Below are 19602 nucleotides of genomic sequence, written 5' to 3'. Positions count from 1 at the left end.
AACAAGCCTCTGTGAGTGAAACCTTTTGTGTGAAGAGAGCCCAGACCAGACCCGTAAGAGGTCACACCTTCATGTATCAATCACCTATTGCTTAGTAAAACAGATTTGTATTGAGCCCATGCAAATCCACTACAGACTTGTGAGTTGGCTTCTCAGACTCAACTCACCCTCTGAACTGACAACGAATACATCTTGGGTGCAGATAGTTTCAAGTTTCCTTGTCCTTCCTGAGAAGCTTAGCCCAACCCACACCTTTTGTTTAACTGTTATTTCCTGTAATCATGTATATAATCATGGCCAGAACTCTCTCTGGTCAGAGAGAATTCTACAGCTTTGTTGTGAACTTCTGTCTCCACTGCACAGTGACTAAAACTCATCTGAACCAGCCACAGAATTGGACCTGAAAGAAACGTTTCTTCAACAGTTGTTACACATGATGTTTTAATAAGAAGAAGAATACAGTCCACAACTTTGATTAAAAGCAATGCTGCTTTCATAGATTGTTAATGGATATTTTTTTTTTTTGCAATAGTGACGGTCAGGCCAGAGAGACTGTAAGTAGTTTAGGAGTAGTTCAAAATGTTTCCAACTCCATCAGCAGAGGGGATTTATTTTAAAATACTAAAATACTTTTTAAATACTAAAATCATTATTCTGAATTCAATAGTTGTATTAATGTGTTCTTCATTCTATGAATTGATATTATTGTTATTATTAATTCCCGTTTTATTTTATTTATTTATTGCTTGAGTGTTTTATTCGTAGAAGCATTCCAGATCAGTAGGTGGCGGTTATGGGTCCAAAAGTTGTTTGCCAACCACCAATAAAAAATAAAAGAAGAAGAAGAAGAAAATGAGACTTCATAGAAGAAAAAGAAGAAGAAGAAGAAGAGGAATCGCTTGGTAAATGGCGGGTGCTTTGAAAGAAAAACAACTTGTTCGACATGTGTATGCTGCATTACAGGTAAAAAGAAGATACAGTAATAGGAAGATATTTTAGTTAAATAACAGTGAGCGCTTTTCGTAAGTTCGGTTAATGTTGTTTATTCTCACAAGTACTGCTATGCACATTTAAGGCTGCTAGTCACCCGTCGGTTAATGGTACTCCGTACGGTACTGACGGTACGTGATACGTTCAACACTTCCGGTACCAGCAGCGGGTTTTATACCCGAGGCTATTTCAAACTTATGCTTTCGGTGACTCCGTGGCTGGAATTTATTTTCCAAAATAAGAAAAGACATTGATGCTCATTGCTCACGTTGAGGACGTGGTGGATGCATCTGTTGTTACCTTGATAAGATTTTGAAATAATAATAGATAAGGATAAGCTATTTGGCTTTTCTGATGTCTGCAATTAATACACAATATCGTTAACTAATTCGATTAATTGTTTATATTTGATTGACTTGACTTGATAGATATATTTGAGTGTAATGAATGATACATCCCAAACATTCAGCAGTCTACATGAATGACTCTTAATAATACAGACATTGAATGAGGTAAGGTTTAACATGAACCCCTGGCAGATCACTGTTGATACTGTGCCTTGCTGTGGATATTGGTGAAAGCTTATGGAGAATATTGAATGTCCTGTCTGTGTGGAGGCTGCGTCCTGTCCCTTGGTGGAAGGTCTGTACCTGCAGGAAGCCGACAGCATGCTGCAGCTGCTGTGTGCTCCCTCTCAGCACCGCACCGACATACTGGCCTGGATCTGCAGCAGGTCTGATGACATACACAGAACATGGACTCTGTTCTCACCTATGAAAAATGACTTCAAAGTGAATCCCTCTGCCTCTACCTGTCACTTTACAGTATCAACCCAAACTTTGCCAACTCCAAGACGATAGCGGTGAGATCCAGTGACCCAGATGTTTTGACTAAAGGTAACATTGTCGTGTGTCAAAGGCTCACTTTTCTGCACAGTACATGTTTAACGCTCTTACATGTCTATTGATAGACACTTGGACTCTTACACTGCTCTGGTCTGTTCTGGTACAAACAGAAATGGCTGTGCTTGGGCAGGAGCTGATGCTGTGCAAAGCAGATGACCTGGACCTGATCAGGGTGAGAGGACTCATCAAGCTAGTGTAGATGTAACTGATATACACATATACAGTGTGTGTGTGTGTGTGTGTGTGTGTGTGTGTGTGTGTGTGTGTGTGTACACACACACACACACACACACACACACACACACACACACATACGCATACGCATTCAGACACAAATGCGTAAAGGATACACTGATCGAACGATCGGCTCCATTTTTCATCATGCATGAAATCCAATGCCAGACTAATAGAAGTGATTGTGTAACTTTATTTTTTTAATTAAGGACAATGTGCCATGTAATATGTGTCACAATGAACAGAAAACCTTTTTCATCTATATAATGAATCAAACCAATCCTCCAGGGTGAAGCGAGTCCACACTGGCAGCTTCGGTTCCTAGAGCAGCTTTTAACTTTAGTACCTGGCTGCAAGAAGGCTGCTGGAAACAGACTGGACCAAGAGATGCTGCTGAACGAGCTCTACGCTGCTGACAATCTGCCTCACTTCACACAGATGCTCAAACCCACACTGGACCCCTGGCCTGCACACATCAAGTATGTATGCTGCTATACCTCTCTGTTTGTATCTGCTGCATGTTGTCATCCTGTCTTTTAAAGTCCAGATGAAATTTTAAAAAAGCCTTTTTACCTCTTTTCCATTGCATCCCAGTAACTACAAAAAATGTATTTCTTTGTATTATTATATCAAACTCCTCCAATCATCTTTTCTTTCTTTAAATCAAAATATGACGTGTGCTTGCAGAAGCTAGTACCAACCAATTTCAACCAGTAATATGACATCAATCCATCAATCAATCAGCAGCTTTTAGCAACGAGGGAGGTGTGTTGAGCCACAGTCCTCTGTGGCTCTGTGTTGTGCTGCGCTAAGCCCACCCACTTTTTATTGGTCCAATCAAATGCAAAGATTGGATTTAAAGCGCTCACATATTCAGTTTCACTGAGAAATATTCACAGTACAAAAGCTAAAGACACTACCTTCCGTTTCACTGGGACTTTGAGAGTACTTGCAATAAGAGACTGGTTTGGTGGATCTCCATATAATGTTTCCTGTTGTTGTCCTGCAGCATCAGTGCAGAATTTGAATGAGTCTAATTTGTCTCTTATTGCTGTTCCTTACCTCACAGGGCTTTACGCAAGAGCACCAAGTCATCCCCTAAACCAAGTAGAGAGGAGGCTGCTGACGTGGCCACCCTTCTACAGCTGACTCAGTCAACACTGGAGCAGCTCCAGTCCCAGGTACGGGCCTTCCTCTGTTTTTGTGCCTCCTCGATCCTCCACATTGTGACCCGGAAATCGATCTCAGCGCTCCATCCGGAAGGATGTCTCAAAGGAAAGGGATCGAGGATGTACAGACTGTGAAATGAGATTTGTGTTCCTGCTGCCTGCAGTATGACTGAGCCTTCAGTTGAAACAGGGTGTCCATTAACCACCATGTCAATTGAAAATATTTGCCGCACACTATTTTGTTCTGTCGGAGCAGAAATAATTTAATACATACTAATGCGCATCAAGATGTCTGGACGTGCCTACATGTCCTGGTGTAACGTGTCTGCTTTGTTCTCCTCAGTGTGAATTCCTGAGCAGCGAGGCTCAGAGCCCCGGCGTCTTCTCTCCGAGCTCGCTGCGCGTGGCGGCGTCCGACCTCCAGCTGCTGATGGCCACTTTCAGCCATGTCTTCGAAACCGACTTGAGAGCGTTCTGCAGCAGGGACCCCCCCAGCTTCAGCGCAGAGGCAGACGTCTTCCAGAGGACACACCAGCTACTGCTGGCCTTCATCATGGTACTCTTACATAGAAGAATAACTAACTTTTGATTTAAAGAGCACCTCTCAGAGTGCTTTACAACAAAGTGAAGAAACAAGAGAATAAAAAGAAACAAACAGATTAAAACATGTAAATGCTGCATGACAATATATATTATAAAACAAAGAATTGATTATGTAGGCCGGTCCCAAACCAGTAAGATTAAGTTTGAAATCTCTCTCACTCACTCACTCACTCACACTCTCTCGCAAACAGGTTTTTTAGCATCTTTTTGGTAAAGTAATGTCTGACCCTTTTCTTACATGAAAGAAAGCTGCTTTGCTCGTCTCTTTGATGCAGGATCTAAATTGAAGTCTGAGTCTAGGATGCCTAGGCTCTTTATTTCTGATTTAACCAGTGGGGCTACGTTCAGCAAGAACGAGCTCTCTATACGTCTAATGAAATGTCACTTTTCTCACCATTTAACATTAGAAGCCAGGCCAGTTGTTGGATGACAGTTTGGTCTTCACTTGGCTCCAATAAAATATACATTTCTGTAGAAACAAGATGCCGACACACACCTGCAGAAATCTGTCTCTACCCGAGCCTGACCTGTAGAAAAACCATACTGACACTTTCCTCTTGCGTGTGTCTCGTTTCTCAGGAGCTGGAGGTGCTGAAGGAAATATCAGAAGGTTCTGTATCCGTGACGGAGGAAGTGAAGCAGCTCCAAACACAGCCGTGCTACCGGAGCCAAGGGGAGAAGCGCAAGTTACGTACGGGAATATTCTCTCTCACATGCACACTCACACACAGTACAAACTGGTGCACGTTGTTAAAGCTTTGTTTCCCGTTTCCTCTTATCCAGCGGACCAATTGGAGGAACTCAGCAGACGAATTCGAGACTTTTTCCCCCTGCTTCCTTCCTGATGGCCTCCCGAGACCGTGGCCAAAAAAAACATCCAACCATCAGGCTGAATGTCTGTTGAAGTGAGCAAAGCACTTCACACACTGCGGTTACAATGAGAGAGAGTCCCATCTTTTGTTGTTTGAACTTTAAACGTCCAACAGAATTGTGACCAAAAACAAGTGTTTGAAGGTTAAAGGGACAGTTCACCCTAAACAAAAGCTCCATGTTTCCTCTTCCCTGCTTCCTCTTCCCTGCTGTGCTCTCTATCCGTCTAGACTGTCTTGGTGTGAGTTGCAGAGTGTTGGAGATATCAGCCGTAGAAATGACTGCCTCCTCTCCAGTACAATGGAGCTAGTTCCTACATGAAACTTTATCTGGAGTAACTGGGTCATGATATTAGGAAAGAGACAAATGTATTTCTGGCATTTTGGGACATGTAGTCCCATTATTTTGGAGAGAAGGCAGACGTTTCGGCAGCTGATATCTCCACAACTAGGGAACTCACACCAGAACGATCTAGATTGATAAACAGCACTACAGGTAAGAGGAAACGTGTATTTTTGAGACAAACTGTGCTTTTAACGGGTGATAGCTTCAGTATGACTGAGGTGTTGGGCAGGTTTTGTGTCAACACATAATACTGGCAGCAATATTTTTTATGGAATCAACATGAATTGCTCCAAGAGCAGAAGGGTTTCAGTGAGTAGGTATGTTGATAATAGTTAAATAATTTAACATTCATCCTCAACCTGACTATTATTGTCCTTTGATGTACTCAATGTAAATGTACACATTGTTTTACTGAATAAATGTAAATGTTTTAAACTTCAATTGTAATTCCAAACAGGTTTGATATTGTGAAGTGCAATTTATTTGTATCTTTCATTTTGTGACGATCTTTTAGAGCAGCAGCAGCAAGTAGTCGATTGAGTTTATTCAGAGAAAAAGCTAAACATTCACTGCTTCATGAATCACCCGTGTGAGGATCTCCTCCGCTGTTCAAATGGAATATCTTATGGATGGATAAAACATGACTATATGTATATCAATTACTCAACAATTCAGTTACCTTGAATTGTTGAGACGAAGAAGTCTAAAAACAAAACAAGTCTTGATGAATTGAAGTAACTGGGGGCCGGGTTTCACAGCAGCAACACTATGAAAACATCAGTTTACAAACTCACAACTCGCGCCATTTAATCCAAGTCTCCTTCAATGCTACATGCAGCAGGATTCACAAATGTACCAGCGCAGACTTTGAAGAGTGTCACGCTTGCTCACATCTCATCTGTGCAAGACGGCGTGTTTTAAATATTAAGGTCTTAGCAAAGACGCGTGTGTTTGTGAAGTAGTGAGCGTACGATAAATGAGACGTTTCTGTGGTCACCATGGAGGCCCGAGACAAAAACAAGTTTTCGTCAAGAGTTCGAGGTAACAAGCGGTCAGTATGTGGTTGAAGTATTTCTTGAATTACACACATTGGCCTTCATTAAAAACTAAGCCAAACCATCTCAGATGGAGACGCTAAAGCTCGAGGACTGCACGCCGTTAGAAATCCAAACAGCTTTTTACAAAAGCTGAAACAAAGCTAGTGTCTTGTGAGAACCATGACATCTTTCCTGCGTCTGTCTGGATAAACTGTATTAATAGCATACACAAAAGGAAGTGGGCAACGCTTTTATGTTATGTTACATTCATTACATACAAGTATATTTAACAACCCGTCAACATCTCTGGTGTCTGAAGAGAGTTCAGTTAAGTGGCAGTAGTGAAAAGTGGTCCTTACATATGGACTGAAATAGGTTTAAATGTGCTGTAGGACAATGTTTCAAGGGGTCGAAATTCCAGCAGATCCCAAAGAGTCCTGGATGTCCCCCGAGCCAGGTCTTGGAGGCTCAGCGCCCCCTCAGTCAGAAGCCCTTGCTGGCCAACCACTCCTTCAGCTCACTGTCGACGTGACCTTTGACCTTCAATGTCATTGTGACCTCGTTGACCTGCGTGGGCAGCTCCTTCCCCATCACCTCCTTCAGATGTTGCTTCACGTCCTTCTCCAGAGCCCAGATGTCCCCCTCCACTTTCCGCACGAGCGTTGTCCTGCGGCTGCCGTGGGTCAGATCGGTGTAAACCGGGATGTTGTGCATGCGGGAGCGGCGGATCATGTAGGGTAGAGGCGGCGGTGTATCTGCCGGAGGGGTCCAGCCAGACGGGGAGGGGCCGGCGTGTTTAGGCGGAGCGGGGACCCGTGACGGCGGGATGAGCCGCTCTACGAACCTGTATTCCTCCGTAGATTCTGATGCTACTCTCGTTTTTTCTTCTGGAGCAGCGTTACAAACAAACCTGAGCCCGACAGCCGTGGGAGGAGGTCCTGGTGACCGGATGTAAAGGCTGAGGGCTCTCAGCGTCCTGCGGACCACAGTAGACTGAGTGGTGTAGCGGGCCGCCATCTTGTGTAGCAGGCTGCTGCTTCTTCTTCAGAGTCTACGGCTTGGCGCACATTGCGAGCTTCTTCTTCTGCTGCTTTTAATGGCGGTTGGCAAACAAGTTTCGGGTGCATTACCGCCATCTACTAATCTGGAGTGTGGACTAAGGATACCCTCTGTAATATGAAAACCAAACGAAAATAAATAAATAAATAGAAGAAAGAAAAAAAATGCGGGTGGTTCCGGGTTGTTAATGTTGTGTGGTTCCCTGTCCATGTTGGAGTCGATGGGAATGAGAAGGCGGATAAAGCAGCAAAAAGGGCTTTGAAGAGTGGTAGAAATAACAATGTAAATATAAGAAAGTCAGAAGCTAAAGTGGTGATTATGGGACAAATCAAAAAGATATAGCAGAAAGAATGGAATAAAGGGAGTAAAGGAAGATATGTTTAAAAATAAACCATTGGTTGGGAATGCAGGTTCTAGTGGACGAAATAGAAAAGAGGAGAGGATTCTAACTAGACTAGGGAATGGCCATACTGGTCTTAACAGTTCACTCTGTTATTGGAAAGCATAATAATGGAAAGTGTGAATTTTGTAAAGAAAAAGAAACTGGACCATGTTTTACTGTCCTGTCTGAGGTACGAGTCAGCGAGAGAAGTTATGAAAAAGGTCTAAGAGAGATTGAAGAGGAAAATGTAATTAATGTACTAAAGAAAAGCTTAAGAGACAAATGTTGGAAACTTCTTCTAGAGTATTTAGGGTCAACCAGACTAATTAATAGAATTTGAGGAAACTTTTTTCCCCGTATCTTTTATTTCCTTTCATTCGTTTCCTTTTGTTTATCCTTAGTCCACACTCCAGATTAGTGGGTGGCGGTAATGCACCCGAAAGCTGTTTACTTACCACCATGAAAAGCAAAAGAAGATGAAATAAAAGAAGAAGAAGACGGCGACATTTTAGGGAAATGTAGACGCAGGACTATTATCTGTTCATTTAAATAATTGTTTGCATTCTATGTCTTCAGAAAAAAAGCACGATTTATGCTAAAACTATGTAAATAAATATGTGCTAGAATGCGTTATCGGTCGACACTGTCTGTCTTCGGTAAGTATCTGACAGTACATGGAAGTTATGAAAGTGATAGTAACGTTTACGCAGTTCTGTAAAATTGTAAAATCTGTAAAAAACTAACGATGTATTGATCCGCGATGTCCGAATCTGTGAATATTTTCCAACTTTACCGAACTGACGTTAGTTTGGTGACATATCGGGAATACATAGGCCCAATCCCAATCTCCACCCCTATGGACTCACGGACTTCTAGTTCTGTCCCACTATCAGATCATCCGAGTGTTTGAGGCTCTCTGGCAGACATTTTGAGCTCTTACCTTAAGTGAGCATATGATGCTAACTTTGCTTAAGGGAATTACCCACAAATCTTTTCAATGTGACGTTAAACACGGGGTAACCAGTGGACGAATGGAGACGTAAAACAAAGGTAAACAAAGAGGACGGCTTACGTGTGTTCAGCCTGTCACATTATTTTTACTCAGAAACAGTAACGATTAAAGATGGAACAAAAAATAAATTTGAAATCAGAGGATATTTATTTATTTATTCATCAAATATTTGATTTTGTCATCAAAGATGTTTTGACAAAAACCGAGTAATTATAATATATGAAGTGACAAGTAAAAGTCTGGAAGATGTTCAAATCAGGGACTACATAATATAAAATAAATACCCACAATTATACATCTTATTTTTTGTCGTTTTCATGGTAACGTGATATGTTGCAGCAAAGTGCTGTCCCATTGATATTCACACCATTTCAAGCCCTCACAGTCTTTCACACTAAACCACTTACCAGGTGACGTCAGTGAGTCCTTGAGGGTTCAGGGTTTGAGGCTTTGGGGGGGGGACATTGGGATTGGGCCATTAGCTAGAAACACAGAAACTACGTTACTTTTTCTTTAATAGGTGTCCTCTGTTGTGTCGCCGTCTTCATTGCACCAGGACAGACGGCATGTCTATCAAAGGAATATGAAACGACGGATAGGCAATGTTGTCCCATGTGTCACGAAGGTAAGTGACATCTGTGGAAGCCTCGGAGGCTGTTTTACTACACTCAGTCTATCTGGATTCAAACGCAGAGCTGGCTGAAGTTCAGAGGAACTAACTCAGAAGAGAAGCCAGTCAAGTCTGATCTTGATATTGTGCTCTCAACTTTTTTTTATACTTAATGCTAACATAAAATGTGGATTCATAAAGCAACAGTGTGTGAGGTTATGTGGCATCTAGTGGTGAGGTTTCAGATTAAAAGCAACTAAATACCCCTCCGCTACTAAAATAACTACATATAGATAGATTGATTCATATCAGTGCTTTGAAGCAGGCACACATTCAAACCTGTTGAGTTCATGGTGAACTCTGCAAAAGGAGCATTACACAGGTTTTGATCACAGGACCTTCATACTATTCACAGGTCAGATTTATTCTAACGTACTCGGTGGTTTGACACGTGATTCAAAAGAAATGTGTAAAAGTAAACAAGGTAAATGCAAGTTAAGTAAAAAGCAAACTTGATATTTTGGTTCAAGCTGTGATGGGTTTATCAGAAACTGAAGCCATCACTGTAAAGAACAAATGATCCCTCTGACTTACTTCTTACTTTCTGCAAAAACAACACCCTGAAGTTGAACCCCATGCGGTCACTGTGTTATAGGATGGTGTTATAGTTAGTCTTTGTAGATTCTGGTCTGGATATGAAAGTATTTAAACAGCTGAAGTCAGAGACAGGCTTGTTACTGACTCTATCAGCTACAGTATCTTATCTGCTTTGGTTGTAATTGTTATTTCCCATCATGCCTAATGATGAATGGTTGTTGTGTGTGTTTTTGTCTTGAACAGGTACAATTGTTCGTAGAGACTGCACTCCTCAGTTAGGCACACGGTGCATCGCCTGTGTGAACGGGACTTTTATGAACCGACCCAACGGCTTGACTAAATGTTTCTCCTGCACCCCCTGTGACCAAGGTCTGTCCACAATCAGCTGATCACCTTCTTTCACTCTTGTCGACAACCTCCTTATTCAGGTTAATTATGAAAAATGCAGTAACGCCGAAAATATTTGACTGAATTAGTATACTGGACAATATTTAAACTTATACAACAAATTGAAATAATAAATAATCAAAATAAAATTCAACGATTTGCAGCCATGGTAATGAATGCAATTTGATTCAAAATAAATGTGATAATGCTGCTAGGGTGACGCCATGTTTGCTGAAAAGTGAGACCTAATAACTGTGTTGTAGCAGGTATGTGCTTTATATGGAGCCTTGAATGCATATTATAGATCTATACTAATAATTGGAAAATTGTGTGTGATTCTCTCTATTCTTATCATGAGTCCACCTTAATCATGTTCTACAATAATGATATGCTCTGGTGTACTAATAACACTGTCATATAATTATGAGTGCTTTCAACCCCCATGCAGTTGCAACCCAGCCATCAAGAGGACATGGGAGCAAGTAAAAACTAAGCACAAAACCATTATTCAGAATGGTGAGTCTATACAATATATGCCATGGTAATGTAATGAACAGCTTGTCAGTGTCATATCCTTCATATTTTAGCAAACAAAACTCTGCATAATGATAAGCTCCGTAATGAATAGTGATAGGAATGTATTTTCATTAAATGGTGAAATATTGAATAACTCGATTACCTGCAATTCCATAAAAGCATTCTTTGATTGCATTTACTCGGACATGGCCATGGTAATGTAATGAACACATCCATAAGTTTCTTAAGCGCCAAATAAACTTTATGAACAGCACGGCATGCAGCGGCTTTCCCGATGTTCTCCACATCGCCGACACTGTACAAAAAACTACCAGTCGCAAAAAAGCGCAAGGTTATGCATGCAGTCTGTGAGACAGTCAATGCTCGGCTGCGGCGTGTGGTGTTCGCAATGTATGGCTCGAGAAGGTCTTGTAAATAAATGATTCCTTTTCGGCAGAATCAATAGCACTCGTATAGGAAGTCATCATGATGTGATAACGGATCTTGGCGATCTCGAAGAACTCTCTCCCTATAAAACGCTAATCTAACTAATATCGCTCCTTCATCAATGGGATCTCTGAGGAAGGGAGCTGCCATTTTTTTCTGGGGGAGTGGCAAGCTTATCCAGCTAACTTAAGTTAGCCTGCGCTGGAGCAGGTTCAAGTTTATGGATGTGTTGCCATGGTGATTTTGCCAAACTTGCTTCGTGAAACCGAAAAGCCTGACTTATGTAATCTTATCCTGAAAATGATCCGGCTAACTCAGTTAGCCAGGTACGAGGAACGGGGCCCTGATGTCAATTTAGTCAGCTCTGATGTGTAATTAGCTACAGACACAAAGTATTCTCTGTCCTTCAAGTAGGATTCAAACCAGTTAAGTGCTGTGCCAGAGAGCCCCACCCAGATTTTTAGTCTTTCTAGTAGTACGTCATGGTCGACCGTGTCGAATGCAGCACTGAGATCCAGTAATACTAAAACTGAAATTCTGCCATTGTCTGTGTTTAAGTGGATGTCGTTGAAAACCTTAACAAGAGCAGTTTCAGTACTGTGGTGCTGTCGAAAGCCTGACTGGAAGACGTCAAAACTGTTATTTACGGCAAGAAGTTGTTGGCCGTAAACCAACCAAAAAATGCTTTTTCAATTATTTTACTTAAAAGTGGGAGGTTTGATATTGGCCTATAATTTTTCATTGTTGCGGAGTCTAAATTAGAATTCTTTAGGAGTGGTTTAATAACTGCCATTTTTAGGGCTTGTGGGAAGACACCTGAGAGAAGGGATGCGTTTACAATTTGTAAAAGATTAGTGGTCATGCAGTTTGAAATATTTTTGAAAAAGTATGTTGGTAGAATATCCAAGCAGCAGGAGGATGACTTCAGATGTTGAATAATGTATTCTAGGCTTCTAAGGTCGATTGAATGAAATTGTGTCATGATATTTAAATGGATGTTATTTAGAGATGGGAACAACACATATCCTGTGGTTGGTGTGGAGGCACTGACTGCTTGTCTAATTTTCTGAATTTTGTCAGTAAAAAAGGAGGCAAATTAGAAATAGAATGGCAAGCATAGTATGGTGTGGAGACTTCAACACACATAACACATTATGGGGGAGTGGGATAACTGATGGCAATGGTCAAACCATAGAAGAACTATTAGATGAAAGGAATTTAGTCTGCCTAAATGATGGAAGTAAAACAAGGATTAATATCAATACAGGAAAGGAGTCTGTACTAGACTTAACACTAGCTTCTAATAACATTGCTGCAGTGTGTGATTGGAAAGCGTATCATGAAGGAACCATAGGCAGTGATCACTACCCGATATTCTGTAAAATAAATATTCATACATCAGTAACGGAAGACGACAGGGGTGGAAAATGGGTTTTTGGGAAAGCCAACTGGAAGAGATTTAAGGAAGAGAGTGATGGTCATCTGAGTAAGATTAATGACGATATGCCTATAGAAACTCTAAATGATATGATAACAGAAGGCATTATGACAGCTGCTCTAGAATCTATCCCAAAAAGTAAAGGAAAAACAAGCAGAAAAGCAGTTCCATGGTGGAACAATACTTGTAAAGAGACAATTAGAAATAGAAACAGGGCATTTAAATTAATGAAAAGAACTCATAACGTTCAGTATATGATACAGTTCAAAAAGGCCCAGGCATTAGTGAGAAAGACAATAAGGCAGGCAAAAAGGACATATTGGAGGAAGTTTTGTGACACAGTTGGAAATACAACCCCAGTAGGAGAAGTGTGGGGGATGATTAGAAAGATGGGAGGGGACAGAAGAGAGTGGAGTTATCCTGTGCTAACAACTGGGAAAGAAGTAGCGGTGACTAATAAAGAGAAAGCTGAGATATTGGTTAATACTTTTGTAAAGATACACAGCACTGACAATGTATCTGACAAAGGAAAATGAATTAGAGAGCAAACAAGATTTGAAAACAGGGAGGCCTTGAGGAAGAAGGAGAAGACGAATTGAGTGTGCCATTTACAGTGGGGGAGTTAAAAAGACCAGTTGCTAAAGCTGGAATGACTGCCCCAGGAAATGATGAAATATGTTATATTATGGTAAAGAAATTAAGTGGAGATGGGCTGAATAAGTTACTAACCTTGTATAATAAAGTGTGGGAGGAAGGTAACATACCAGCAAGGTGGAAGGAGGCCATTATTGTCCCCATAAGGAAGCCAGGGAAAGATGCAAGTAACCCATCAAATTACAGACCAATTGCCCTAACATCACATATATGTAAACTCATGGAACGCATGGTAAACGAAAGATTAATGTATTATTTAGAGAAACAACAGATATTAGTAGGGTGCCAGAGTGGATTTAGGAAAGGTAGGGGAACCTTGGATTCAATTTTATGTTTAGAAGATGAGGTAAGAAAGGCACAGGTTAATAAAGAAACTGTGGCAGCAGTGTTTTTTGATGTAGAAAAGGCTTATGATATGCTATGGAGGGAAGGTCTATTGATAAAAATGCATTTAATGGGAATCAGGGGAAAACTGTTTAATTGGATAATGGACTTTTTAAATAAAAGAACTATCCAGGTAAAAGTAGGAGCTGAAAGGTCAAGGAAATGTGAGGTAGAAAATGGGACTCCACAAGGGAGTGTGGTAAGTCCTATACTATTTTCAATTGCAATAAATGACATCTTTGGAACGGTCTCACCAGATATGGGAAGGTCATTATTTGCAGATGATGGGGCTTTATGGAAAAAAGGAAGAAACTTGGAACATATTGTTCAAAAACTGCAAGAAAGGATAAAACAAGTTGAAATATGGGGGAAGAAATGGGGATTTAAATTCTCATCGGAAAAAAACGAAAGTAATGTTCTTTACGAGACGGAGAACTAGGGGAAACTTTCAGCTGAGTCTGTATGAAAACAAGTTAGAAATAGTAGAGTCATTTCGGTTTTTAGGAGTACACTTTGACAGCAGATTAACATGGAAAGACCACATAAAAAACGTTAGTGATAAATGTAAAAAAGTTATAAATGTAATGAGATGTCTGGTAGGGTTGGACTGGGGAGCAGAGGTTGCATCCCTGATACACATTTACAAAGCTCTAATTAAATCCAGATTAGATTATAGTAGTATAGCATATGGTTCAGCATCAGAAACCGCACTTAAACAGCTAGATGTTATCCAGACAAGGGCCCTTAGAATCTGTATAGGGGCAGTAAGAACATCACTTGTGTGCACCATCCAAGTAGAGACAGGAGAAATGCCATTGTGTCTTCGCAGAAAACAACTGTTGGTTAATTATTGCCGAAATCTGAGAGGTCATGAAGATACTCATCCAACTAAAAAAGTATTACAGGCGTGTTGGGAAAGACATAAAGTACCAAAGACAAGTTTTGGCTGGGTTGGAGAAGCAACAGCAAGAAGCCTAGGAGTCTCTGATATAGAGCTTTGCCCTACTGTCATGTGGCCAGTAACTCCTGTGTGGCTGCTTAAAGAACCAGAGGTGGACATGGAGTTGATGCAAATTAAGGTAAGACAAAAGATCAAAAGATCCAGCTACAGACAGTACAGGATCTGCTGTTGCAATTCCTAGTCACAAAGTTGAAATAGTTAAGTGCACTTCGAATTTTTTAGCTGTGTATGCAGTTGAGTTGTATGCCATTTGTTTGGCCCGAGAGTGGGTTGAACAACACAGACCAGGCAAAGTCCTTATTTGCAGTGACTCCATGTCTGCACTCGTTAGTCTGAAGTCAGGTATGTCCAATACTCGACAAGATCTGCTATTAAAAATAATGTCAATTCACTCTAGAGCAATAGAACAAGGCACTGAAGTTGTATTTATATGGATACCGGCCCATGTAGGTATCAGAGGAAATGAGAAAGTGGACAAATTAGCCAAACAAGCGCTAAAGGAAAACAAAGTAGACATATGTATCAAGTTATCCAAAGCAGAGGGAAAGAGCATCATCAGGAAAAATATCAACAAAGTATGGCAACAACACTGGGACCAGGAGACGAGGGGGAGACACCTACATTCAATTCACAGTAAAGTGAGCAGTGTAAGATATAGGGGAGGAAACAGGAGAGAAGAAGTTACAATATCAAGATTAAGAATAGGACACAGCAATCTACACAGCACACTACACATGATAGGGAAACATCCAACCGGTCTCTGTGAGCACTGTCAGGCACCAGAAATTGTGCAACATGTTATCACCTCCTGTAGTAGACACAGCTCAGAAAGGAGGGGCATGCTGGGAGAAATGCAAAGACTAGGGATGAGAGGAAGAGAGCTGAATGATATACTGGAGTGGGGATCCAGTAATCAGGGAAGAAGGTGCTTTACAAACTTTTTGCGAGCAGCGGGACTGATGGGGAAAGTTTAGTAGTTGTGAACATACGAACTGATTGAAACCGGAAGATGGCAGTAATGCAACAAAACGGATGCAAGCTGCCGTTAAACACCGCAGAAGACGAAGAAGAAAAAGGAGGGGACTTTCCATGCGGTAACGTAACTTTAGCTAGCTAGTTAGCTAGCTGTTGAGCTAAATAACATAATTCTTTGCCTTTTAGATAAAGGTACGAATTATGCCAAAACTTAATGAAAATATGTGCTAGAATGCGTTATCATGCTTTCGACATTGGCTGTCTTCGGTAAGTATCTCAGTAGACGGAAGTTATGATAGCGATAGTTAAAGCTAAAGCTAACAATTTGATAAAAGTTCGAAAGATATTCACAGAATCGGACTTCTCGGATAAATAAGTCGTTAGCGAAACGATGTTAAAACAAACGATGCCTATCTGTAACCTTAGTAAGGTAGAGAACGAGCTACAACCTTAATTTAATCATAACTGATCTGGACAGTGTGTGGTGGAAATAGGTGGGAATAGGAAAATAAGACTTTTTTTAAAATATGTAATATTTTCACTCAACAATAGTTGACTACATGTGATTTAATATTAATGTATCCATGTACACAGCAATAATCAACTTTTCGATTAATCTGTTTATTGTTTGATGCAATACAGTTCGTAATATAGTTTAATCAAAATCCTATCGTGACAACAATGGGTGTTGTCAGGAAATGTGGCTCCACCCGCTCAGCTCGGCAGCTTATTGACGGGTGCCGAACGAGTGCCGCTCGCTTGCCACAGTTGTGGCACCTGACTGACGCCTGCCGCTGAAGTGCCACTGAGGTGCCAGTGCCACAAGGAGGATCTCACTGTCTCTCACGACACGATCCCTCTATGTTCAACAGTTATGTGAAGTTATGTGATTGGATATCTATCTATCTATTTATCTATCTAGATGGATGGATGGATGGAGAGAGAGCAAAAAAAGTTTATTGAATATTTTTTTCAAATAAAATTGACCATACTTAGTCTACAGTTTCTTAGTCTACAGTTTCTATAATAACTGTAGTATAAAAAGTAGGAGCCTATGTATGAAGTGATTTTGGTTTTTACTACACTGCATGACAATGAAGCTACTGAATATTGTTGTAGTATGTCTTTTCGGCATTGCACTTTGTAGACGGTCTCTGCGCACTCATCTCACAGTCAGCTGCATAGTAAGACCAATGTTAATCGTCCAGATCCCGTTTTGATTACATTAATGTTGTAGCTCGTTGTCTACCTTACTAAGGTTACAGAGAGGCATCGTTTTAACGTTTTGCTTATGATTTATTGATCCGGGAAGTCCGAATCTGAATATCTTTCCAACTTTACCAAACTGACATTAGCTTGGTGACATATCAGAAATAAATTAGCTAGAAACACAGAAACTAACGTTACTGTTTCTTTAATAGGTGTCTTCTGTTGTGTCGCCGTCTTCATTGCACCAGCACAGACAGCATGTCTATCAAAGGAATATGAAACGACGGATAGGCAATGTTGTCCCATGTGTCACGAAGGTAAGTGACATCTGTGGAAGCCTCGGAGGCTGTTTTACTACACTCAGTCTATCTGGATTCAAACGCAGAGCTGGCTGAAGTTCAGAGGAACTAACTCAGAAGAGAAGCCAGTCAAGTCTGATCTCGATATTGTGCTCTCAACTTTTTTTATACTTAATGCTAACATAAAATGTGGATTCATAAAGCAACAGTGTGTGAGGTTATGTGGCATCTAGTGGTGAGGTTTCAGATTAAAAGCAACTAAATACCCCTCCGCTCAGCCCTCCCTTGCCATGCATGTTGGGTAACTACGGTGGCCTTCAGGTAGAGAGAGGTATCTTTAGGATTGTAGTACTACTAGGAGCTACTCTCATCAATACTCTTTTCCTTTCATGACTAAGTAATTGCTTTTAATAACATATATACACTTTTAGAAACAAATACATTCAGAACAGGATTAGGTGTTAATTATAATTTGATTAGTTTCAATTGATTATACACAAATGAAAACACATAGTTATGAATATTCTATTCCATTTCTGCCAATTTATCCCCTGAAATGTTACACACTGTCCCTTTTAAAGACAAAACCAGGAAGAACACAGATATAGCTGTCTTTAAAGACGGTTTGTCATTTATTTATCGAAGAGCAATTTGCAAGCTGGACACTTTGCGTGTGTACTATATGTAGAAACTAGATTTGTTATTGTGAGGGATTTTTATTTCTCCATCAAAACAAGACAAACCGGACGGGATATCACGAGGGAGAGAAGCCAAGCTATGTTAATGTATATTCATATGAATAAGACAGACCACAGTCTTATGACTATGAGCCTGCTTCGCGTCCAAGAGGAACAGAGAACAAGGATTAGAGGAAGTAACAGTTATCAGAGGGAAAGTGTGAGGAGAGCCAGTATCTTTACTCTGTTGAGCTCTTTCAATTATATGAATTTCTATACAATTATCATGAAAGCCTAGTGGACCAAGTTAATAAAGTGCATACTGTTGCTGGTGGTTCAGCAGGTTTCAAATCCCAGAAGTCATTGCTTTTAAATCATATACTTATCCTTCATGTGCAAAGTTGTCGAGTCAACTTTGCACATGAAGGGTAAGTATCGCTAAAAGTACAGCTTAGAAGTATTTGTATGTAGCCTAATACTAAAATAACTACATATAGATAGATAGATTGATTCATATCAGTGCTTTGAAGCAGGCACACATTCAAACCTGTTGAGTTCATGGTGAACTCTGCAAAAGGAGCATTACACAGGTTTTGATCACAGGACCTTCATACTATTCACAGGTCAGATTTATTCTAACGTACTCGGTGGTTTGACACGTGATTCAAAAGAAATGTGTAAAAGTAAACAAGGTAAATGCAAGTTAAGTAAAAAGCAAACTTGATATTTTGGTTCAAGCTGTGATGGGTTTATCAGAAACTGAAGCCATCACTGTAAAGAACAAATGATCCCTCTGACTTACTTCTTACTTTCTGCAAAAACAACACCCTGAAGTTGAACCCCATGCGGTCACTGTGTCATAGGATGGTGTTATAGTTAGTCTTTGTAGATTCTGGTCTGGATGTGAAAGTATTTAAACAGCTGAAGTCAGAGACAGGCTTGTTACTGACTCTATCAGCTACAGTATCTTATCTGCTTTGGTTGTAATTGTTATTTCCCATCATGCCTAATGGTGAATGATTGTTGTGTGTGTTTTTGTCTTGAACAGGTACAATTGTTCGTAGAGACTGCACTCCTCAGTTAGGCACACGGTGCATCGCCTGTGTGAACGGGACTTTTATGAACCGACCCAACGGCTTGACTAAATGTTTCTCCTGCACCCCCTGTGACCAAGGTCTGTCCACAATCAGCTGATCACCTTCTTTCACTCTTGTCGACAACCTCCTTATTCAGGTTAATTATGAAAAATGCAGTAACGCCGAAAATATTTGACTGAATTAGTATACTGGACAATATTTAAACTTATACAACAAATTGAAATAATAAATAATCAAAATAAAATTCAACGATTTGCAGCCATGGTAATGAATGCAATTTGATTCAAAATAAATGTGATAATGCTGCTAGGCTGATGCCATGTAGCTCATAATCACATGATTTCAAATATTACTGAAAGGTCCAGTGTCTGAAATGCAATATAATATTAAAAAGAATATTTCCTGAGTGAATAATTACATTTATGGTGACCGTGGCCAAGTGGAGCGCAGGGCCGCCTTTCAATCAGAGGGTCAGTGGTTCAATCCCCAGCTCCTGCTCTGCTAGTCTCATGTCAATGTGTCCTTGAGCAAGACACTTAACCCCAAAATTGCTACCCTACGATAGATAGATACTGAATTGTAAGTCGCTTTGGATAAAAGCATCTGCTAAATGACTGTAATGTAATTTAAATGAGAATCATTGTGTTTTCGTCAGCTCATGGAGTCAGCTATGTCTCTCCGCCATGTTTCTACTGAAGTCCAGACTGACAAACCCATCACTGGCTCTAGTGTCATTTATACATGT

General features: G+C 40.5%; 3 protein-coding genes across 4 annotated transcripts in view; 2 read left to right on the top strand and 1 right to left on the bottom strand.

Moving 5' to 3' along the window:
* Positions 1–859: 859 nt before the first annotated feature.
* haus7 (HAUS augmin-like complex, subunit 7) lies at positions 860–5557 on the top strand. The gene is made up of 9 exons (XM_068733615.1): positions 860–963; positions 1608–1723; positions 1816–1886; positions 2006–2067; positions 2418–2608; positions 3199–3310; positions 3642–3854; positions 4481–4592; positions 4685–5557. The coding sequence occupies exons 1-9, from the start codon at positions 907–909 to the stop codon at positions 4744–4746; spliced, it is 996 nt and encodes a 331-aa protein (XP_068589716.1). The 5' UTR covers positions 860–906; the 3' UTR covers positions 4747–5557.
* Positions 5558–6389: 832 nt separating this feature from the next.
* mrpl49 (mitochondrial ribosomal protein L49) lies at positions 6390–7301 on the bottom strand. The gene has a single exon (XM_068733618.1). The coding sequence runs from the start codon at positions 7168–7170 to the stop codon at positions 6637–6639; it is 534 nt and encodes a 177-aa protein (XP_068589719.1). The 5' UTR covers positions 7171–7301; the 3' UTR covers positions 6390–6636.
* Positions 7302–14882: 7581 nt separating this feature from the next.
* LOC137889656 (tumor necrosis factor receptor superfamily member 14-like) overlaps positions 14883–19602 on the top strand; it is an 8087-nt gene continuing 3367 nt past the window's right edge. The window contains exons 1-3 of one of the 2 annotated variants that reach the window (XM_068733616.1): positions 14883–15694; positions 16997–17101; positions 18809–18934. In XM_068733616.1, coding sequence (XP_068589717.1) covers positions 15610–15694; positions 16997–17101; positions 18809–18934 — 316 coding nt within the window. In that variant the 5' untranslated portion in view covers positions 14883–15609. Of the gene's footprint in view, positions 15843–16996; positions 17102–18808; positions 18935–19602 lie in introns of both variants that reach the window. The other variant, XM_068733617.1, reaches the window with a different exon arrangement.

The sequence above is a fragment of the Cebidichthys violaceus genome, unplaced genomic scaffold (genome assembly GCF_023349555.1).
Source record: "Cebidichthys violaceus isolate CVI_PGR_0920_01 unplaced genomic scaffold, fCebVio1.0.p SCAF_6, whole genome shotgun sequence".
Lineage (NCBI taxonomy): Eukaryota > Metazoa > Chordata > Actinopteri > Perciformes > Stichaeidae > Cebidichthys > Cebidichthys violaceus.
Note: the sequence above shows the minus strand (reverse complement) of the source record. Positions and strands in the feature narration are given on the sequence as shown.

Coding starts and splice junctions, on each gene's coding strand:
- haus7 (XM_068733615.1), top strand. CDS start 907: ATGGCGGGTGCTTTGAAAGAAAAACAACTTGTTCGACATGTGTATGCT. Junction 1,887..2,005: donor CCCAGATGTTTTGACTAAAG/GTAACATTGTCG, acceptor TGGTACAAACAG/AAATGGCTGTGCTTGGGCAG. Junction 4,593..4,684: donor AGGGGAGAAGCGCAAGTTAC/GTACGGGAATAT, acceptor CCTCTTATCCAG/CGGACCAATTGGAGGAACTC.
- mrpl49 (XM_068733618.1), bottom strand. CDS start 7,170: ATGGCGGCCCGCTACACCACTCAGTCTACTGTGGTCCGCAGGACGCTG.